The 16168-nt window shown below is 37.4% G+C and overlaps 1 protein-coding gene across 5 annotated transcripts in view; it reads right to left on the reverse strand.

Moving 5' to 3' along the window:
• Positions 1-3097: 3097 nt before the first annotated feature.
• The window catches only part of LOC139976873 (uncharacterized), a 150344-nt gene continuing 137273 nt past the window's right edge, over positions 3098-16168 (reverse strand). For all 5 annotated transcript variants that reach the window (XM_071985738.1, XM_071985742.1, XM_071985741.1 and 2 more), the window contains one exon: positions 3098-11214. In XM_071985738.1, the coding sequence (XP_071841839.1) occupies positions 11120-11214 (95 nt within the window). In that variant the 3' untranslated portion in view covers positions 3098-11119. The remainder of the gene's footprint in view (positions 11215-16168) is intronic.

Consider the following 16168-nt stretch of genomic DNA (forward strand, 5'->3'; position numbering starts at 1 on the left):
CCGGTAACAATAAATATCTGGGATGTAATGTTCATTAAGTTGGATCCTCTATGTAAAGTTTAATGGGGTTAATATCTTAGAGCCCTGCTTTGCTGGCCACTTTATTAAAACTGAAGCATTAAGCATTAATTGTCTCTCCTATATTGTTTCCTAAAAATGTTAAAAAAAGGTTAAAACCTCACCGATGGAGTGGAGTTTTAAAGCTTGCAATTTCCAAAGAAACAGATTTAGCAATTTACGGCAAGAATAGAACTTTGTTGATGACTTATATAGAGCAGCTTGGTTCCAAGTCTTCGGTGAGATATATATACCTTCTTTTTCTTTGAGTGTTAATTGCCAAAGTCTGAATTTCACACATCCACTCGAATTAATGCCAAGATGTAGGACAGTTTACAGGGTTGTATAGAAGTAAACAACATCATGGCCTCTTGCTAGATAAAAATCATCTGGGACTCTTGATGAGTCACATAGTGATGAAAAACGAAGCCAAAACAAGGAGAAAATAAAATCAGGAAAATTGTTCCACCCACCTAACCTAACTTAATCTTCATGCACTGTGCAGGCCTCTCCATGATCTTTGCACCGAAGAGTACAATTTTGATTGCGAATTACTGCTGTTAACACCTCAAAATGTAGTGTAGTTTTGTGGTGCGAATGTGGCGCATTGATTATCCGTTGTTTGAATTAGCTTAGTTGAAAATACGGAGATGCTGTATACTCAATCTTTTTGTGGGAATCTTTGTTGGGAGGGACATCACCTCGCTGGGGGATTATAGGGAGATTGCACTTCAAAACTGCATACAGCAAGTGTACAGTCGATTGGCCTGGTTTGTAAAAAAAGAAACATGTCAGTTCAGTTGGCACAACTGATTAGTACACTTAAATTACCCAAAATGTTAGGGTTATTAATTATATCTATGACTCATTCTGCTGCTGTATGTCAAACCTGTGGACTGGACGTAGATAGTGTTATAAATCCCCTACACTGCATTGACGATGTCACTTGGAGTGATCACTACTTCAAGCAACTTAAAGGAACTCCTGATTTGCCAACGTCTTGTCCGGTGGCATTTTTTAACCAATCAGAATCATTGTAACATTTGTTATCACTCCAAATCTGCTTCAAGAAAGTCAATATTATGAACAATGCTGTTGAAACCTGCACCCTTAAATGGGTTACGGTAAGCAAAAGTGCATATTGCAAATTGAATATTGGGTGACTTTTCTTAGAAGGTAGTGCTGGTCGTGAATTCAGTCTCAACATACATTGATGGAACTTAAGCAATGCAAGATCAATATATAAGTTAAACACAGCTAACTGAAATTCAACCATACTGCCATCAAGTAATTCAAACTGACCATTGAGCCACTATATGCCTCATTTCATCAAATCATACATACTACTTCTTGGCGGGGGAGGGGGGAGGGGGGAGGGGCTTCAGCGACCGTTATGGCCACAACATACCATACTGGATTCGCCCATGAGAGCTGCATGAAGATCGGGAGGAGGACATGTCCAGGAAAATTGAGATGGTCATCAGGTCCTGATATTGGAAGTAATATGTTCCTTGCACTATGATTGAGAGAGCAACACACACAGTGTTTTGAAACAGCAGTAGCTAGGCTACTACCATAGGCCTACTATTGGATACATATATTATATTGGGTAGATATAATGTACCAGATGCTAGTCCTGAGTATAACTCCAACCACTGATAACCTAATCGTTAAGCGACATGCTAATTAACTGCCTCTTGAGAATTCATCTAAATCTACCTGCATTCTGTGAAAGTTCAGTCCAATTTCAACTGCATGCGTAGTATCTGTTCGGTTCTTACCATATGCGTAAATGTGCATCTCATCGGGAGATGACAACATTTCCAAACGTTTCTGACAGTCGTCTATTTGGCACTCCTTAAATCGTTTAGTTTCTATGACTAAGATATAGCCTGTGTACTCGAGCTCTCTTCAATCGCTAGTAGCCTAGCCACTCTTGGGAATAGACAACCCTATTCCCACTCACTGAATTCATTTCACCACAAGCTCATTAAGCTGGAGTTTTGTTTCCCCGAAGATATATCAATTTTCTTAAACCAAATCCGACTGACTACAGCTGTGTTTTTTTCCTTTTTCCTTGTATCAATATAATTTTTTGTTTTTGGTCTTTTGCTGTGGAAAACCCCACCAACAGAGAAAAAGAAGAAACAGCTAATCTGTTATCACGTGGGTAAAAGTCACTTGATGAATTTGTCACCGCGTTGAACCGTCGTCTCGACTCCATAGCTAGCTGCAGTAAGCTTCTCGGAGATCTCGGGGAATATTTTACGGATCAGCCGCAAAAATATAATACTCGTAAAAAGACCGTCGAATCTCTCTCTCTTCGATAAAATAATTTGTTGCATTGTTTTCGCACTATGCAGTATCTGATAGCCATCGTTATTACACTCAAAGGGACGTCAAAAACAACAGACGCAGACATTGTGGCGTTGATCCAGATTTAAAATTTTCCGATTATATAATTTCTAATTAGTTTTGAGGTGTAGAAGGAAACTTAAGTTGAAATTGGGATTATATGATAAAAAAAAAAAATGAAACCAAAAAAAAAAATGAAAAAAAGGCAGTTCGTATGAATGGTTGGATTGAGCTGTATTATCTTAACGTGTCTTTCTTGTGAATGCTAAAACAGAAGTAAGGTGGTCTTGGGGGAGTAAGGGTTGTTAAAATGAAGGGGGGGGGGGGTGGGGGAGGTGGTAACAACTTGATACATTCTAAACCCCAGTTCTCTCACGAGACTGTAACTGTGTGTGATCCTGACTACAGACTGTGTTACATTAACTGAGGTATCAAGAGTGCCTTTGAAAGTTTGGTTGAAGGTTGCTTAGCTCTCTACACTATATAGTAGTGTGTATCTGAAAAGAACAGGCAGTACACTTAAAAATCTTAGCCTAAAAGAGAAGAGGCCTGCGTAAAACAGATACGGATAATGTTATAAGTGGATGTCCAGTCCAAATTTCTACTTGCATAGAAATAAAACCATTTGTATGGTTAGAGAGAGAGAGAGCCTTCGGAAAAAAAATGATGAGAAACATTAGTGCCATGAATTTTTCTCAATTTTATTCATAATTTAATAATTCATTTCAAACAGTACAACAATCATTCAAAATGAATTCAAATTTTTGTCCCAGCAATATCCCCAGTTTTATTCACAAAACACCCAAAAACCAAAGAAAGAAAGGAAGAAAGAATTAACACAAAATAATTTGCATAATTAAAAGGTACTCAATCATGTAAAAAGCAAGGAATTTGACCTTGAATCCTAAATATTTAACATATCAATATTAATGAGAATCATAAATATTCATTTATTAATGATGATAAACCGTATCATTTTCAATCAATAAAATTAACTTTGCATATAAATCAATTCATTGCAGCCATTGAAAGAGACCTGTACATTAAGATCAGTCAGCAATATCCCAAAGCAAATTTAGTCCAAACTGGAGGGTGTATCCTGGGCCCCCTCTTCTGAATTTTTTTGGGCCCATAGAAGTTGCAATTTCTTTTTTGTTTTTGCTCAATCTAGGTACATGTGGCCTTAAAATGAGCACCCTTTAGGTATTCATTACTGTGTAACAATATGTAAATTTGTTATGCTCTGATATTTTCAGGTATTAATACCCATATCTACTGATACTTGTTCTCACCCCCCCACCCCCTCCCCCTTCCAAGAAATGACTATAATCTGCCACTGCAAACCGCCAAGCTTGCACTTACAAAGAGTTTCACTAAATAGTTAGTACTTTTATAAATTATTTCAAGGTAAGATCAGGTTTTTATGCAATTACTAGTATACTCTAACAGCTACAGTAATTAAACCAATTAATGTCTTTGAAACTTAATCTTTGAGTATTATACCGATCACATATGAAAGATTGCAACTGGACAAAATAAGATGATTGCACGGTGGGGGGGGGGGTGAGGTGGAGGGGTTAGGCTATAATACCAATCATCTCTCACTACTTTTTGTATTTTTCTTGGGGGAAGGGGGATGGGAGAGGAGTGGTATTTTTTCTCCCAGAAATTTTTGTGACACCTAAAATTTTCTCTTAAAATGTTAACAGCTGTACATTATTTCTTTCTTTATAATTGCAAAGGTATAACAAAAAACTAAACAAGTTGTGCACTGTAATTGCATGCAGCTGATTTAAAGAAATTAATGACAGATTTTGTCACATTTACAGATTATATTGCAATGGATACATTTCATATTCTGTATCATAATGTTGCACTTTGCCTAAAATAACAGAAACAGAAAAGGAAAAAACAATGGAAAAATAAGAAAATACATATTAAATGCCAAAAAAAGTAACAGAAGAAAGATAGAATAGATAAAAAATACTAATAATAATATTATTTCCTAAGAATATCAGTAAATGATTTAAGAAAAGGCATCATTACTTATTTTGAAGAAAATTTTCAAATTGTGATGATAGTGCATTTGCAATTTACTTGATTACAATACTGAGGCCTTTATGAGGTGTTATGTGAACTAATTGTTCCACTGGACTTTGCTATTAGTTGTTTAATCAGCTACCTTAATGGGCATTATTAAAAAAAAGTGAAAAGGGCGGGGCAAGGGAGGGTGGGAGTGAATGGGTGAAGAAATTAAAGTACAACAAGCCACAAGCTACAATGAGCTACTCTGTAGCTGTTTCTGAAATAACTTTTGGTTTCATTAAATTACAAGCAAAACATAAGTGACTAATTTTCACTTTTCTTGCCAGAAAAATCTGGAATAAGCCATGATCCACAATTATGAAATTAATCAAATAATGATAAAATTACTTAGCTTTTAATTATAAAATGTCTTGTCTTGTGTTTTATCATTTGTCAATTAAACTATCACTTACTGTATGATCGCTATCAAGGGCGGCGGAAGCACTTTTAATCTGGGGGGGCACCAACATCAAAGGGCACTTTGCAGAAATTTGATTGGACTGATGCAGCCTTATATAGTACCCTTTATAACTCTTATTGTATTATCTTATTTGCGTATACACATCACTCCATCAACGCCCCCCCCCCCCCTTAAGGAAAATATGCATACTAGCACTGCAATATCCAATGTGCAAATTGGGAAACAAGGAACAAATTTTCTTTTGAGACAAAATGAGGTGAAATCATGCTAGTTGCTAATGTAGGAATCTTCCGAATTAGAGTTTATTCCTTGTTAATATCTTAACAATTTTTTTTTCCATTCGAAATAGCTTTGAGTTTGACCCACAGAAATTCATTAAAAAGTCAGCGGCGTAGCCAGGATTTGCAAAGTTGTTTGCACGACTATCTGAGCGGAGCGCCACCATCGGTTGGCGCGAAGCTTGCAAGAAATTTTTGGTTTTACAAACCCCTCAGATGGCCGGAAACGGCCCTTCCCGAGTGTTCATTCTGGTTCCCTGGCATCTTGCTAACTTGAGACACCTCAATTTTTATGTAGTAAAAGGGCACATTTTTAACCTGAGGAAAAGTGGGGGGGCACGTGCCCCCTGTGCCCTCCCGGTTCCGCCGCCCTTGATCGCTATAATTTCTGGTTTGGCAAACGATATGGGAAGCAAAAACTCTTCTGGATATAAATACATAAAGTAATTACAATTTTGTTAGCTTTTATAAAATATCTTGTCTTGTGTTTTATCATCGTCAATAAAACTATCACTTATAATCCTTATAATTGCTGGTTTGGCAAACAATATCGGAAGCAAAAACTCATCTGGATATAAATACATAAAGTAATTTAGAAAATTGTTAGCTTTTATAAAATGTCTTATTTTTTTATTATCAGCACTTAAACTATTACTATGATCGCTATAATTGCTGGTTTTGGCAAATGATATCGGAAGCAAAAACCCATCTGGATATAATTTTATGGGAGGGGTTTATGGAACCACCTGGTGTACTTGTATTAATTGAGAGAGAGGGGGAGAGAGCAAATACAAAGAAAATTAAACCTGGGAAAATGCCCCTCGTTCAATAAACTAAATTTGTTAATCTTTATGGATATCCACCCATGGTGATGAAAACAAGTACATCTTCTGTAGTTCAGATTGCTCATGTCATTCTTATAGTATATATTCTACACATAAAGCTTGTTCAAGATTGTGATAGGGATTGGTTGACCCAAATAAATGTTCTTTATTATGCAAATTAATTGTTAACAATATCTAACTGCATTTCCCTAGAATTTTTTCAAAAGTCTGACTAGCTAAATATATTTAAGAAAACAACCTTAAATCACAGTTTAGGATATTTTTTTTTATCCCTTACATTTATTTTATGCTCTTCATCAAATGCTTGGCATTACCAATCCCCCCCAAAAATGAGAAACTTGGTCAATAAAAGACGCCTAGATTTTACGAGGAGAAACAGAGAAATTGTCTTGATTGCGATATCGATTCTTGCCCGTTATGCTGGTGGCTTTTTCTTCTCTCTTTTGAACTATGCCATTTATGGCTTGAATGAACGTCAAATTGAAGAAAATGTCATGTAAAAGGAGAAAACGTAAATTCAATTCCTCGTGATTATGGCTGAGGGAGAGTTCAATGTACCCCCTGCTCTGATTGGTTGATAATGAACGACACGCTCCCAAGTATGGAAGTTATGAGAGGCGTGTGCTATATGTGTCCAGGTCAAAACAAATTTGTGGAGTCAGTTGTCATATTTCATTGCTCTGCAAATGAATGTAATGAGAAAAACAGGCAATGGCTGTAGATATAAAATGACCGATGGGAATTGCCAAAATTTAATATCTTTTTCCTGTTTGTCTTCATGATATTGTGATAATATTTTTGGAAGGTTTCGTTTTGCTTTTTTCTTTTCTTTTCTGACAGGTGCAACAGTTCAAAATTAGAGGCTAAGAAGCAAACAAACCCCACTCACCTCCTCCCACCCCGCTTCCAACCCCCTTCCCCCTATAAAAACACACACATAGCCCCCATTAAAATAAAAACAGCTATAACCAAAAAATAAAATAAATGTAAATATTTGTGTATTCACCTGTGGCAAATGCCATAATTTTACAGACAGAGGTAGGGGATGGGCCGGGGGGGGGGGGTGAGGTGTGGTAGGCTAAGCAGGTATTGAAGGATGACATGGTAGCCTGTCACTGGTGGTGCTATTGCTTCCTTCAGGCCCTGGTAACATATTGGTTAAACAAATGGGATCAACAACGGTATCAAAACTGACAAGAAAAAAGGAGCTGTATCTGGCAACTTGGGGTAAGGGCATGGGACAGAAAACACCCTGTTCAAGGCTTCCAATCATACCACCCTTGGTGGCCATGTTGCTCCCCTCCCCCCCCCCATCCATGAACTCATGTTGCCAAATGAAGGAAAAGTACTGGAATTCACTTCTATCAACCCTCAGTCCTATTAAAACCCCTTATTCTTTCAGAGTATAATACAATGTCATATTGTCTTTCCAAAGAGATGGCTAACCCTTTCCACTACCTCTTTGAGTCTGCCCTTACACTGTACCCCAGTAGCCCTTTAATATGCATCCTTAGTATAATACAAATTCTAATAATATGAAAACTGCTTACTTTACTCTTTGATGACATAAATGATTACTCTTAAAGCAAAATACAAAAGACTTTTGTAAACAAAATTCATACTCAAAATTGAAATCAAAATTTCTTTAAATATTCTTAAAAATTATTACCCACCCAAATTTTTTCTTTTATTTTTCTCCCTTTGTTTAGCTAGTTTTTTCTTTAACCTAAAACTCTACCAATATCTTTTTATACATAATTTTACATACATACATAATTACAATTTTCATTGATAAAGAAGAATTTTTTTACAAGTATACAGGTTTCAACAACAAATTTTCTCCTGTCAGTTGAAAAAAAAAATTACACTGAAAATTGATATTTGACATAAAAAGAGGTACTATGAATTGGTGGGTTGGTTTAAAGTAAAATCTATCAGCAATGTCTATTGTCAACATTTCTGAGAATAACAGAAATTACATTTTCTCATTGCTAACGGGAAGACAAAAGATTAAGACAGTTCGATGGTACTACCACTAAACCCTCTAGGCGCCCCTTCCCCCACCCCCTTGATTACCCCTAATTCATGTACCTCTCTCCATCCCCTTCTGTAAAAATGTTGGTTCCCTGTTTTCTTGAGATAAATGATAAAATTTGACATATTGATTTATAGTCTGCACTCATAAAAGACATAACTTAAGAATTTACATAATGCTTGGCAATCTGCACTATTTGAAAGTAATTCACCTGCAAGGTGTACATTAACTCAACACAGAGAGTTGGGAATATAGAAAGGAAAAAGACAGTCATTTTCTATCCCTCAAAAAGTTCCAATCCCTCAGGTACAGTCCAAATTATTCCTCTTTAAGGGGGGGGGGATATTTAAAATGAAAATTTGAACTTACCATAATGACATTACGTATTATATATGAGCATACTCTCTAAGGATCTATGCTCAATTAATTTTGATTAAAATTGTAAATCATGTATTTTGTCAACAGAGTTAATTCATGGAATAATTTGGAACCTCAAATTGCTCTCAACTGAGCATCTTTAAATAATAATTAAATAATCTTGTCATAAATTTAAATAAGCAATTTGTCTCCAGTTTTGTATCCAAAATTGATATTTTAGACTGTTCTATAGGAAACTATTTACCCCCCCCCCCACCTTTTCCCAATGAGGTTCTTATTGGAGACTTACATTAACCGTAAATAATTACTATTATCTCAATAAAGTACTACAGACTTTCTTTTGACTATACACATATCCTTGTGAACATGAATGCTCCGATAGCTAACTTAATCCTCTTGTTAACTAAGATGAGAAACCAATATGACAGTTGCATAGAGACATTGCCTCTAAACTCTGTTAGAACTTCCCTAAAAGGAGACACCAACCCAACCATCGTTAGTGAACTATTGAGACAGAGACTACTGTCATGAATAACTTCGCAAAACAGCTAAGACAAACTTTATTCCATTTGGGAGATATCACAGATTTATCGTCCCTTCAAATATCAGGAGAAAAGACTTGATCAAGTCTAAAAATGACATCATCGAGCCACCATGTGCTTCAATTCTGTTTAACATATTTTTCTTCTATATTTCTGTAATGGAGATGGGTTTTGCAAGTTCTAAAATCTAAAATATTAAAGGTATAGACTTTACATGAAGTTAATTGATGGCACTGGTTTCAGAATCGATTTACTATGAAAACTTGACAGGTTAAACAAGAGAGAGTAAAAGTATTTCAGATCCTAGAGGTACTTTGGACGTTACAGAAGTACAATATGACAGTTTCCAGGCACAATCTTTCAACAAGGATATCTCCCAAACGGAGCAAGATTTTTGTTAATAATTTTGAGAAATCCTGATTCCTCACCAAAAAGCTCTACTTTCAGCTTAAGATGATTGTTGGGTTGCCTTCTTTAAAGATACTGGTTGTGATGTTGTTTCACTTAACTCTCTATTACTCCAAGTTACTTCAAGTTACTCCTAGTAACTAGAAACTTCAATTGTCATGGTGAATCCTGCAAATATTAAGATCTTATACCATACTTCAGTTTACCCAGAACCATTACAGACTTACTCTGGGCTTATTATATGACTTGGACTTTTGTTGTCATAACACCAAAGTCATACTTTGTTTCAAATATGGAATATTCTTAGCCACTTTTATACAAGAATAAAAAAAAAAAGATTTTATAAGTTACTACCAAGATTCACCATGCGCACCCAATGTACATGACATGCGATCTACCATCTTGGTCCAAAAAATGGTATAAATTAAAAGGAAAACAAAAGAAAGTTATTTTACATCTTCACAATGATATTATTCATAGATTGCACATACCCAGACGAACAAATTCACAGTGACTTCTTTTTAAAACGAAAAGAGAAAGAACTTAAGGAAAGAAAAAGTTGAAAAAGAACGCTAATTCCTTAATTTTTTGTGTACACCTATAATGTACTTGTTTATATACCCTGTAGTAATCAACGAATTAATAGTAAATTAATCATAAATTTCATTACTGATAAAACTAAAAGCACGATATTGTACACAAATGAGCTGACATCATCACCGTGTATATATGCAGCCATTAATTAGTTTGAATCCATGGTAATGATGCTTTGGGCAAACGGACATGTGTCAATTTATCCTTGTCTGCTGACTCGAATGAAAAAAAAACACAGCTCAGGTATTGATTAATTTTGATCAGTCAATGCAATGCAGACACATGCGTCTGGTTCACTCAATTTATTCGTCTGGGACTGGAACCGTTCGGAGTCTGCTCGGAGTAAATATTGTTCATGACCTGAAACGTACATCAGTGAACATGATTGCAGCTGTATGTCCCCTTCAGTACAATAGCCCAATAGTTCGATTGCAACTGGAAAAAAAAAATTGTTCGAAAACCCAAGGTCCTTCCCTAATCGAGAGAGATGAAATTATGATAGGAAGTAAGTGACGAGACTGGTTCTTGCTTGATTTTCTTACTTTTGATAAAACGACCGACTTTGATACCAATAATCCGATGGTCGCTTACAATCATTCGCCTTCCACATTAACTGACATTGACGTACAGTTACGTTTCACAGTTATCCACAACATACAGACATTCACAACAAGCACAAATAGAGGTTGGCACTTCCTGTAAATAGTTTAAAAGAAAAAAATCCACAATGACTAGCTTTATTCCTCCTGGGAATTCTAGCATTCTCTGAATGTTTTGATTTTGTCAATTCTCAGTTTTTTTTTCCTCCTTTTTTTGCCAATAAGCTGAATTGTTCACTTAACTGCTCAGACCCTAGGAAGACAGACAACTCCGGTACTGTGGCAGATCTGCGGGACTATATACACCAACCAAAACTTAAAAATTGTTCCAACACAATGTTGTGATATAAGTATAGGCTGATATTTATATATAACGTAGTGTGGTAGGCTAATTTGCATCCATTGATGGTGATATCGTCCAAGGGAGACTACTGGAGGGAGACCACAAACTTTAGGAGGAAGATTGTGTCCTTATCTTCTGCAAGGCTGGTTGTCAAGGTTACAGGCAACAATTCTTGTTCATCATAATTTATTCGAGACTGTGTCGTTATATCCTCGGATGTAATCCTCTGGCTCTGCCCGATGGTAGGATTTCCCGCTTCTTGGGAAGAAGCTGTCTGCTCAGAAGAAAGAGTAAAAGAAAAATCAAAGGTGACCAGTTTAGCAACCAAACATAACCTTTACTAAAAAGCTGTAAAGATGGTTTTATAGCTATTCCTACTTCTGAAGAAAATTGATTCCAACTCTTAGCGCTCGTTCGTACTTTACCCCACGTACAAACCACAGAGATGTATACATTTTTATAAAACTACCATTATAGCTAGTGGAGTCAACTTTTCATCACAGCTCAGTCTTTGTTCCAACACAATGTTGTGATATAAGTATAGACTGATATTTATGATTAAGGTAGTGTGGTAGGCTAATTTGCATCCATTGATGGTGATACTGTCCATGGGGGAATGAAGGAGACCAAAATATCTTGTGCCCTTATAATACTACTTATGAAATGCTTTCACAAAGGTCTAGATTTGGTGAAAGACTATATTCTTCTTTTGTCATCAACTATAGAAAACTGATATAATGGAAATATGCGTCGACATAATTGACCACCAGTACTCAGTCGATTCTTATCTTTACATTCATGTGCTCACCGTAGGGGACACATTAATCTCCTGTCTGTGTATTATCAAAACATGTCGTATAGAAATGTTCTCCTTAATGCTTTAAAACAAGAAGTAACTTTGACATACGATGATCGAATCATTATGATATTGGAAAGGTACACTTATTGTCATGAGTTGTTCACACCAGGGAGCTGATATACTTGGATCAAGTAGCAGCTACCCTGTTGATATAATATTTATATATATATATATATAGATATATTTATGTCCTCTGGCATTCAATCCCTTTAGTTCTGTGGGCATTAAGTCTCTGTAAATTGATTTAATAAAGGAAGAATGAATGATGAAAGCAAAATATACGTTCTTGGCGAGAATTAATATCCTTTCTATTTTTAAATCAAAGCGCACATTATTTTGCGGAACCCCATTTATCAAAACATAATTCTGACTGATACATATATATATATATTTATATTCCTCCACAAAATCCAATTCCACAAGGTTATGAAACTTTAAACACTGTAAATACTGTACGGTAGTTTGCCTGTGAGGGTATGACCAGAAAGTTAAGTTGGACATATATAACCAGGTGCGTATCCAGGGGGGGGGCGTTGGGGGCGCGCGCCCCCCGGGTAAGAAAAAGAGGAGAGAAAAAAAAGAGAAGAAAAAAGGAAAAAAGGGGGAAAAGAGGAGGAGGAGGAGAGGAAGGAAGGGAAAAGAAAATGAAGAAAGAGAGAAAAAGGAGAAAAGGAGGGAGTAAAAGAAAAACGCGAAGACATCGGGAAGAGAAAGAGGAACAGTGACATCATTACAGCGCTGAAGGGTAGCCAGTGACGGATCAATGATTTCGTAAATGTGTGACTCACCCTACCCCTTACACCGACAACTCCATTTTTTGACGTTTCCATTTTCCTCTCTCACTAATGATCTATATATATACTATATATGGTCTATCATAACGCGTGTGTAGAATTGTGCTATGAAACCAACTGTGGCTGGTCTCGAACTCGACAGCGTCGTCGGGGAACATGACGATTTTTGGGATGGGGGCGACCGCCCGCCCCCCCATTCAGCATTTTTTTAAATGATATCGCTAAGTAATTTCAAAATAGAAAGTGCTTAGATGCAACTTACAAGCCCTGGGAAGTGTCATTTCCAGCGATCTGGGAGACATTTTTGGCCAAAATTTGCTTGTACGCTTCGCGCTAACAAATGGTCCTGGGTAGTGCCATTTCCAGCGATCTGGGAGGCATTTTCGGCCAAAATTTTCTTGTACGCTTCGCGCCAACCTATGGTGGCGCTATGCTTAGATAATTTGCCTACAGGCTTCGCCCCTCCCTTGACAAATTCCTCGCTACGCGCCTGTTTGAATTTGTAACGCAAACAGCAGATATCACATCATATCAGTGTGCATGAAAATGGCGTTCCAGGATGAAAAGCCTCAAAACTGTCCGACTTGCCTGAAAAAATAACCAAAAATTTTCGCGCGCGCTCAACGTGTTAATGTCAATATCATATAAGCAAGCATCGGCTATTACATCGCATGCCATCATGTACCGTACGTTCCGTTAAAATTGCGCGGTATACCGCGGGATGCTAATGTAAACAACGACATGTCTCATGTAGATGTATAAAAAGCATGGAGGTCCAATTATGTCAAAACTCTCTTTTACATTAGTAATGGCGAATTAGGGGCTGCACCCCCGCCGCGCAGTGGCGGAGCGTCCATACGGTCATGGGGGCGGATGCCCCCCTGACGGACTCAAATGGACTGCTGGCGCCTTTTTCAGCTCTTTACCACTTTTTACTTATTCTAGATTATTGACTTTTTATTGCGCTCTCATCTACTTATTGACATTTCTCACATTTTGTTGGTGTAATTTGGCGATGACACCTTATTCTTCGTTTATCTGCAAATTAGCCAGGCCCGGAAAGGGTCATTTCCGGCGATCTAGGGAGTATCTTTATTCAAAAATTTCTGTACGCTACGCGCCAACCAGTGGTGGCGCTCCGCTTAGATAGTGTCGAAAGCGCTCCTACAGACCATTCTCGCCCCTCCTGACCAATACCCCTAGCTCCACCACTGCCGCCGCGCCTCCTACGCCTATGTGTGTAGTGTTCGGTTTCGGAAATATCTGCTATTTTGTCATTTCCTTCAACCAAGTTTTATAATAGCCGTTATAAGAGGTTTTAATATTTCTACACCAATAAATTAACTGTGTCTGAAGTTTCGAAAATTTCTGACCAACATTCTGCATCACACTTCCCTCTACTCGTGCAATTTTGACCGGTCTGTTAGGGGTTGAAGGAAGTTTTTCTATATTGGTTGTCCATAGATGAAATTTTGTACAACATTATGGGTATGTTTTGAAGTGAGTTTATTCACGAGAAATGTAAATTTTCAAATTCTGAACAAATATGGGGCTTAAAACCTTGAAAAGTGGGGATGACGGGTATTGTGGGCTGCGACGTAGAATCACCTACAAAAGCAAAGACCCACAGGAGATGCGATCAGGTCGAACATGATGTGTGCCGGGTTGACAATCTTCAAAAAGGTTATGGATGGAAAAAAAACTATTAGGAAATACTTGGTTCTCAGGCAAAAAGTGTACATCTGGTTGGTCATTTCAAGCCCGAGAAGTGCCGTTTCCGGTGATCTGGGGGGTATCAAAATAAGAAATTTTCTTGTACGCTGCGCGCCAACCGATGGTGGCGCTCCGCTTAGATAGTAATTCGCGCCCCCCGGGTTTGAAAATCCTGGATACGCGCCTGATAACATTATACATGTGTGAAATGTTAAACTTGAGTATGGCACATTTCTACATCATATCTCCTACTGGTTCAGTTAAATTACAGATATCTCAAAATATCACTCCATGAATAAGGTTTCTAATCCTCTCATTCACAGTTGCGCCCTCTATGACCGACGTCAGCCAAACAATCGCTCTGCTATGTGATCAGAATATGTGATTTACATGTTTCCTCAGAGACTTTTATTTACACAAAATACTTACCTGGCTTTTCAATATTTACAATTCATGTATTATTAACGAAATTACCTGTTTTCTTATAAATATACAGACAAGCTCCTTACATTTGTAAAAGCGTTGCTAGGAGATAGGGTGACAACTAAGAAGTACTAATAAAACAAGCTGGTTAGGACATTAATTTGGCCGTATGATAAACAAGTACTTATGTGATGTTCACCATGTTAATTATGGAGAATCATTGCTGGAGAAATTTTACTGATAAATAAGCAGTAAAACTTTTAGCCGAATGTTAAAAGGAATGAAGCCCAAATTAAAGAAATGCTTTCTGTCTTAATAAAGCAGTCCATAAGAATGTTATCGCTTATTCTCCCCAACGATTGTTGGCATACTGAGTTCTTCAGGTGGTCAAGTAATGTGTTAACGACTAACTCTATGATTTTATCTTCAGACTGAGTCTGATCAATTGAAAGCCTAAGTTTAAAAGATTTCAGTTTGCATGGTTCAAAAAGATGATGAAACCAAGTGAAGGGGAACATATAATGTCATCATAATATGCTAGAAGAGTGCCTAAAGCATTGTCTACTTAAGTAAGGGGGGAGAGTGGGGGTGGGTGGGTGGGGGGAGAAGGGCACAGTATGCTATGCAGTTTCACACAATAGGCACTGCTTGTTTACAGAGATAAACCTAACATTGGTTCATCCTGGCTTTGTGATGTCTATAAGGATTTCCCAAACTCAGGGCTCACTACATAAGGTGCGCGTGGGTCAAGGGGAGGGGGGGGGGGTGTAAGTGATATCTCTCAAATGCTCTTTAAGGTTGTTATCACCACAAGCAGCAATTTCATCAAAACTAAACAGTCATCCTCTACCAGCCCAATCCCACCTTCCCTCAACCATCTCCCCCTTCCCTCAAAGTCATTGTCCCAGCTGAGCAACAGGCATTTAATTCACCTCAGTGTGGCATTTATTTTATGTCATGTAAAATTCCTGAACACCTGATGCTATTCTGTAGGACTCAAAACGATCACGTCCTTCTCGACACTAGTCTGTAAATTCCACTTTTAAGAGGGGGGTGTTTTATATTTGTGTGTAATATAAAGTGGGTCGTTGTTTTGTCATTCTCAAAATCATTTTGAGAACGACACTTTACATCCCTACCTATTTTAAGTTAAGGGGACACAAGGCGGGCATGGAACACTCAGTCTATTACTATTGACTGTAGAAGAAAAAAGGCCACCATCATTTTTTCTGCCAGTGAAAATATTAATGTTGCTTGTGTGTTAATTCAATGGGGGGGGGGGGGAGGAAAGCAAGTGGGAATTTTCTTTAAACCAGTAGATTTTTTATGTTTTCTATTTAGCAAGTGGTTCCCACTGAACTATTCATGGAAACGCTACATTTCATGAGATGGATTATAACAGATAGATATATGTAGGCCTGTTTTTCAGATGGGAAGGA

The sequence above is a fragment of the Apostichopus japonicus genome, chromosome 12 (assembly GCF_037975245.1).
Source record: "Apostichopus japonicus isolate 1M-3 chromosome 12, ASM3797524v1, whole genome shotgun sequence".
Taxonomy (NCBI): domain Eukaryota; kingdom Metazoa; phylum Echinodermata; class Holothuroidea; order Aspidochirotida; family Stichopodidae; genus Apostichopus; species Apostichopus japonicus.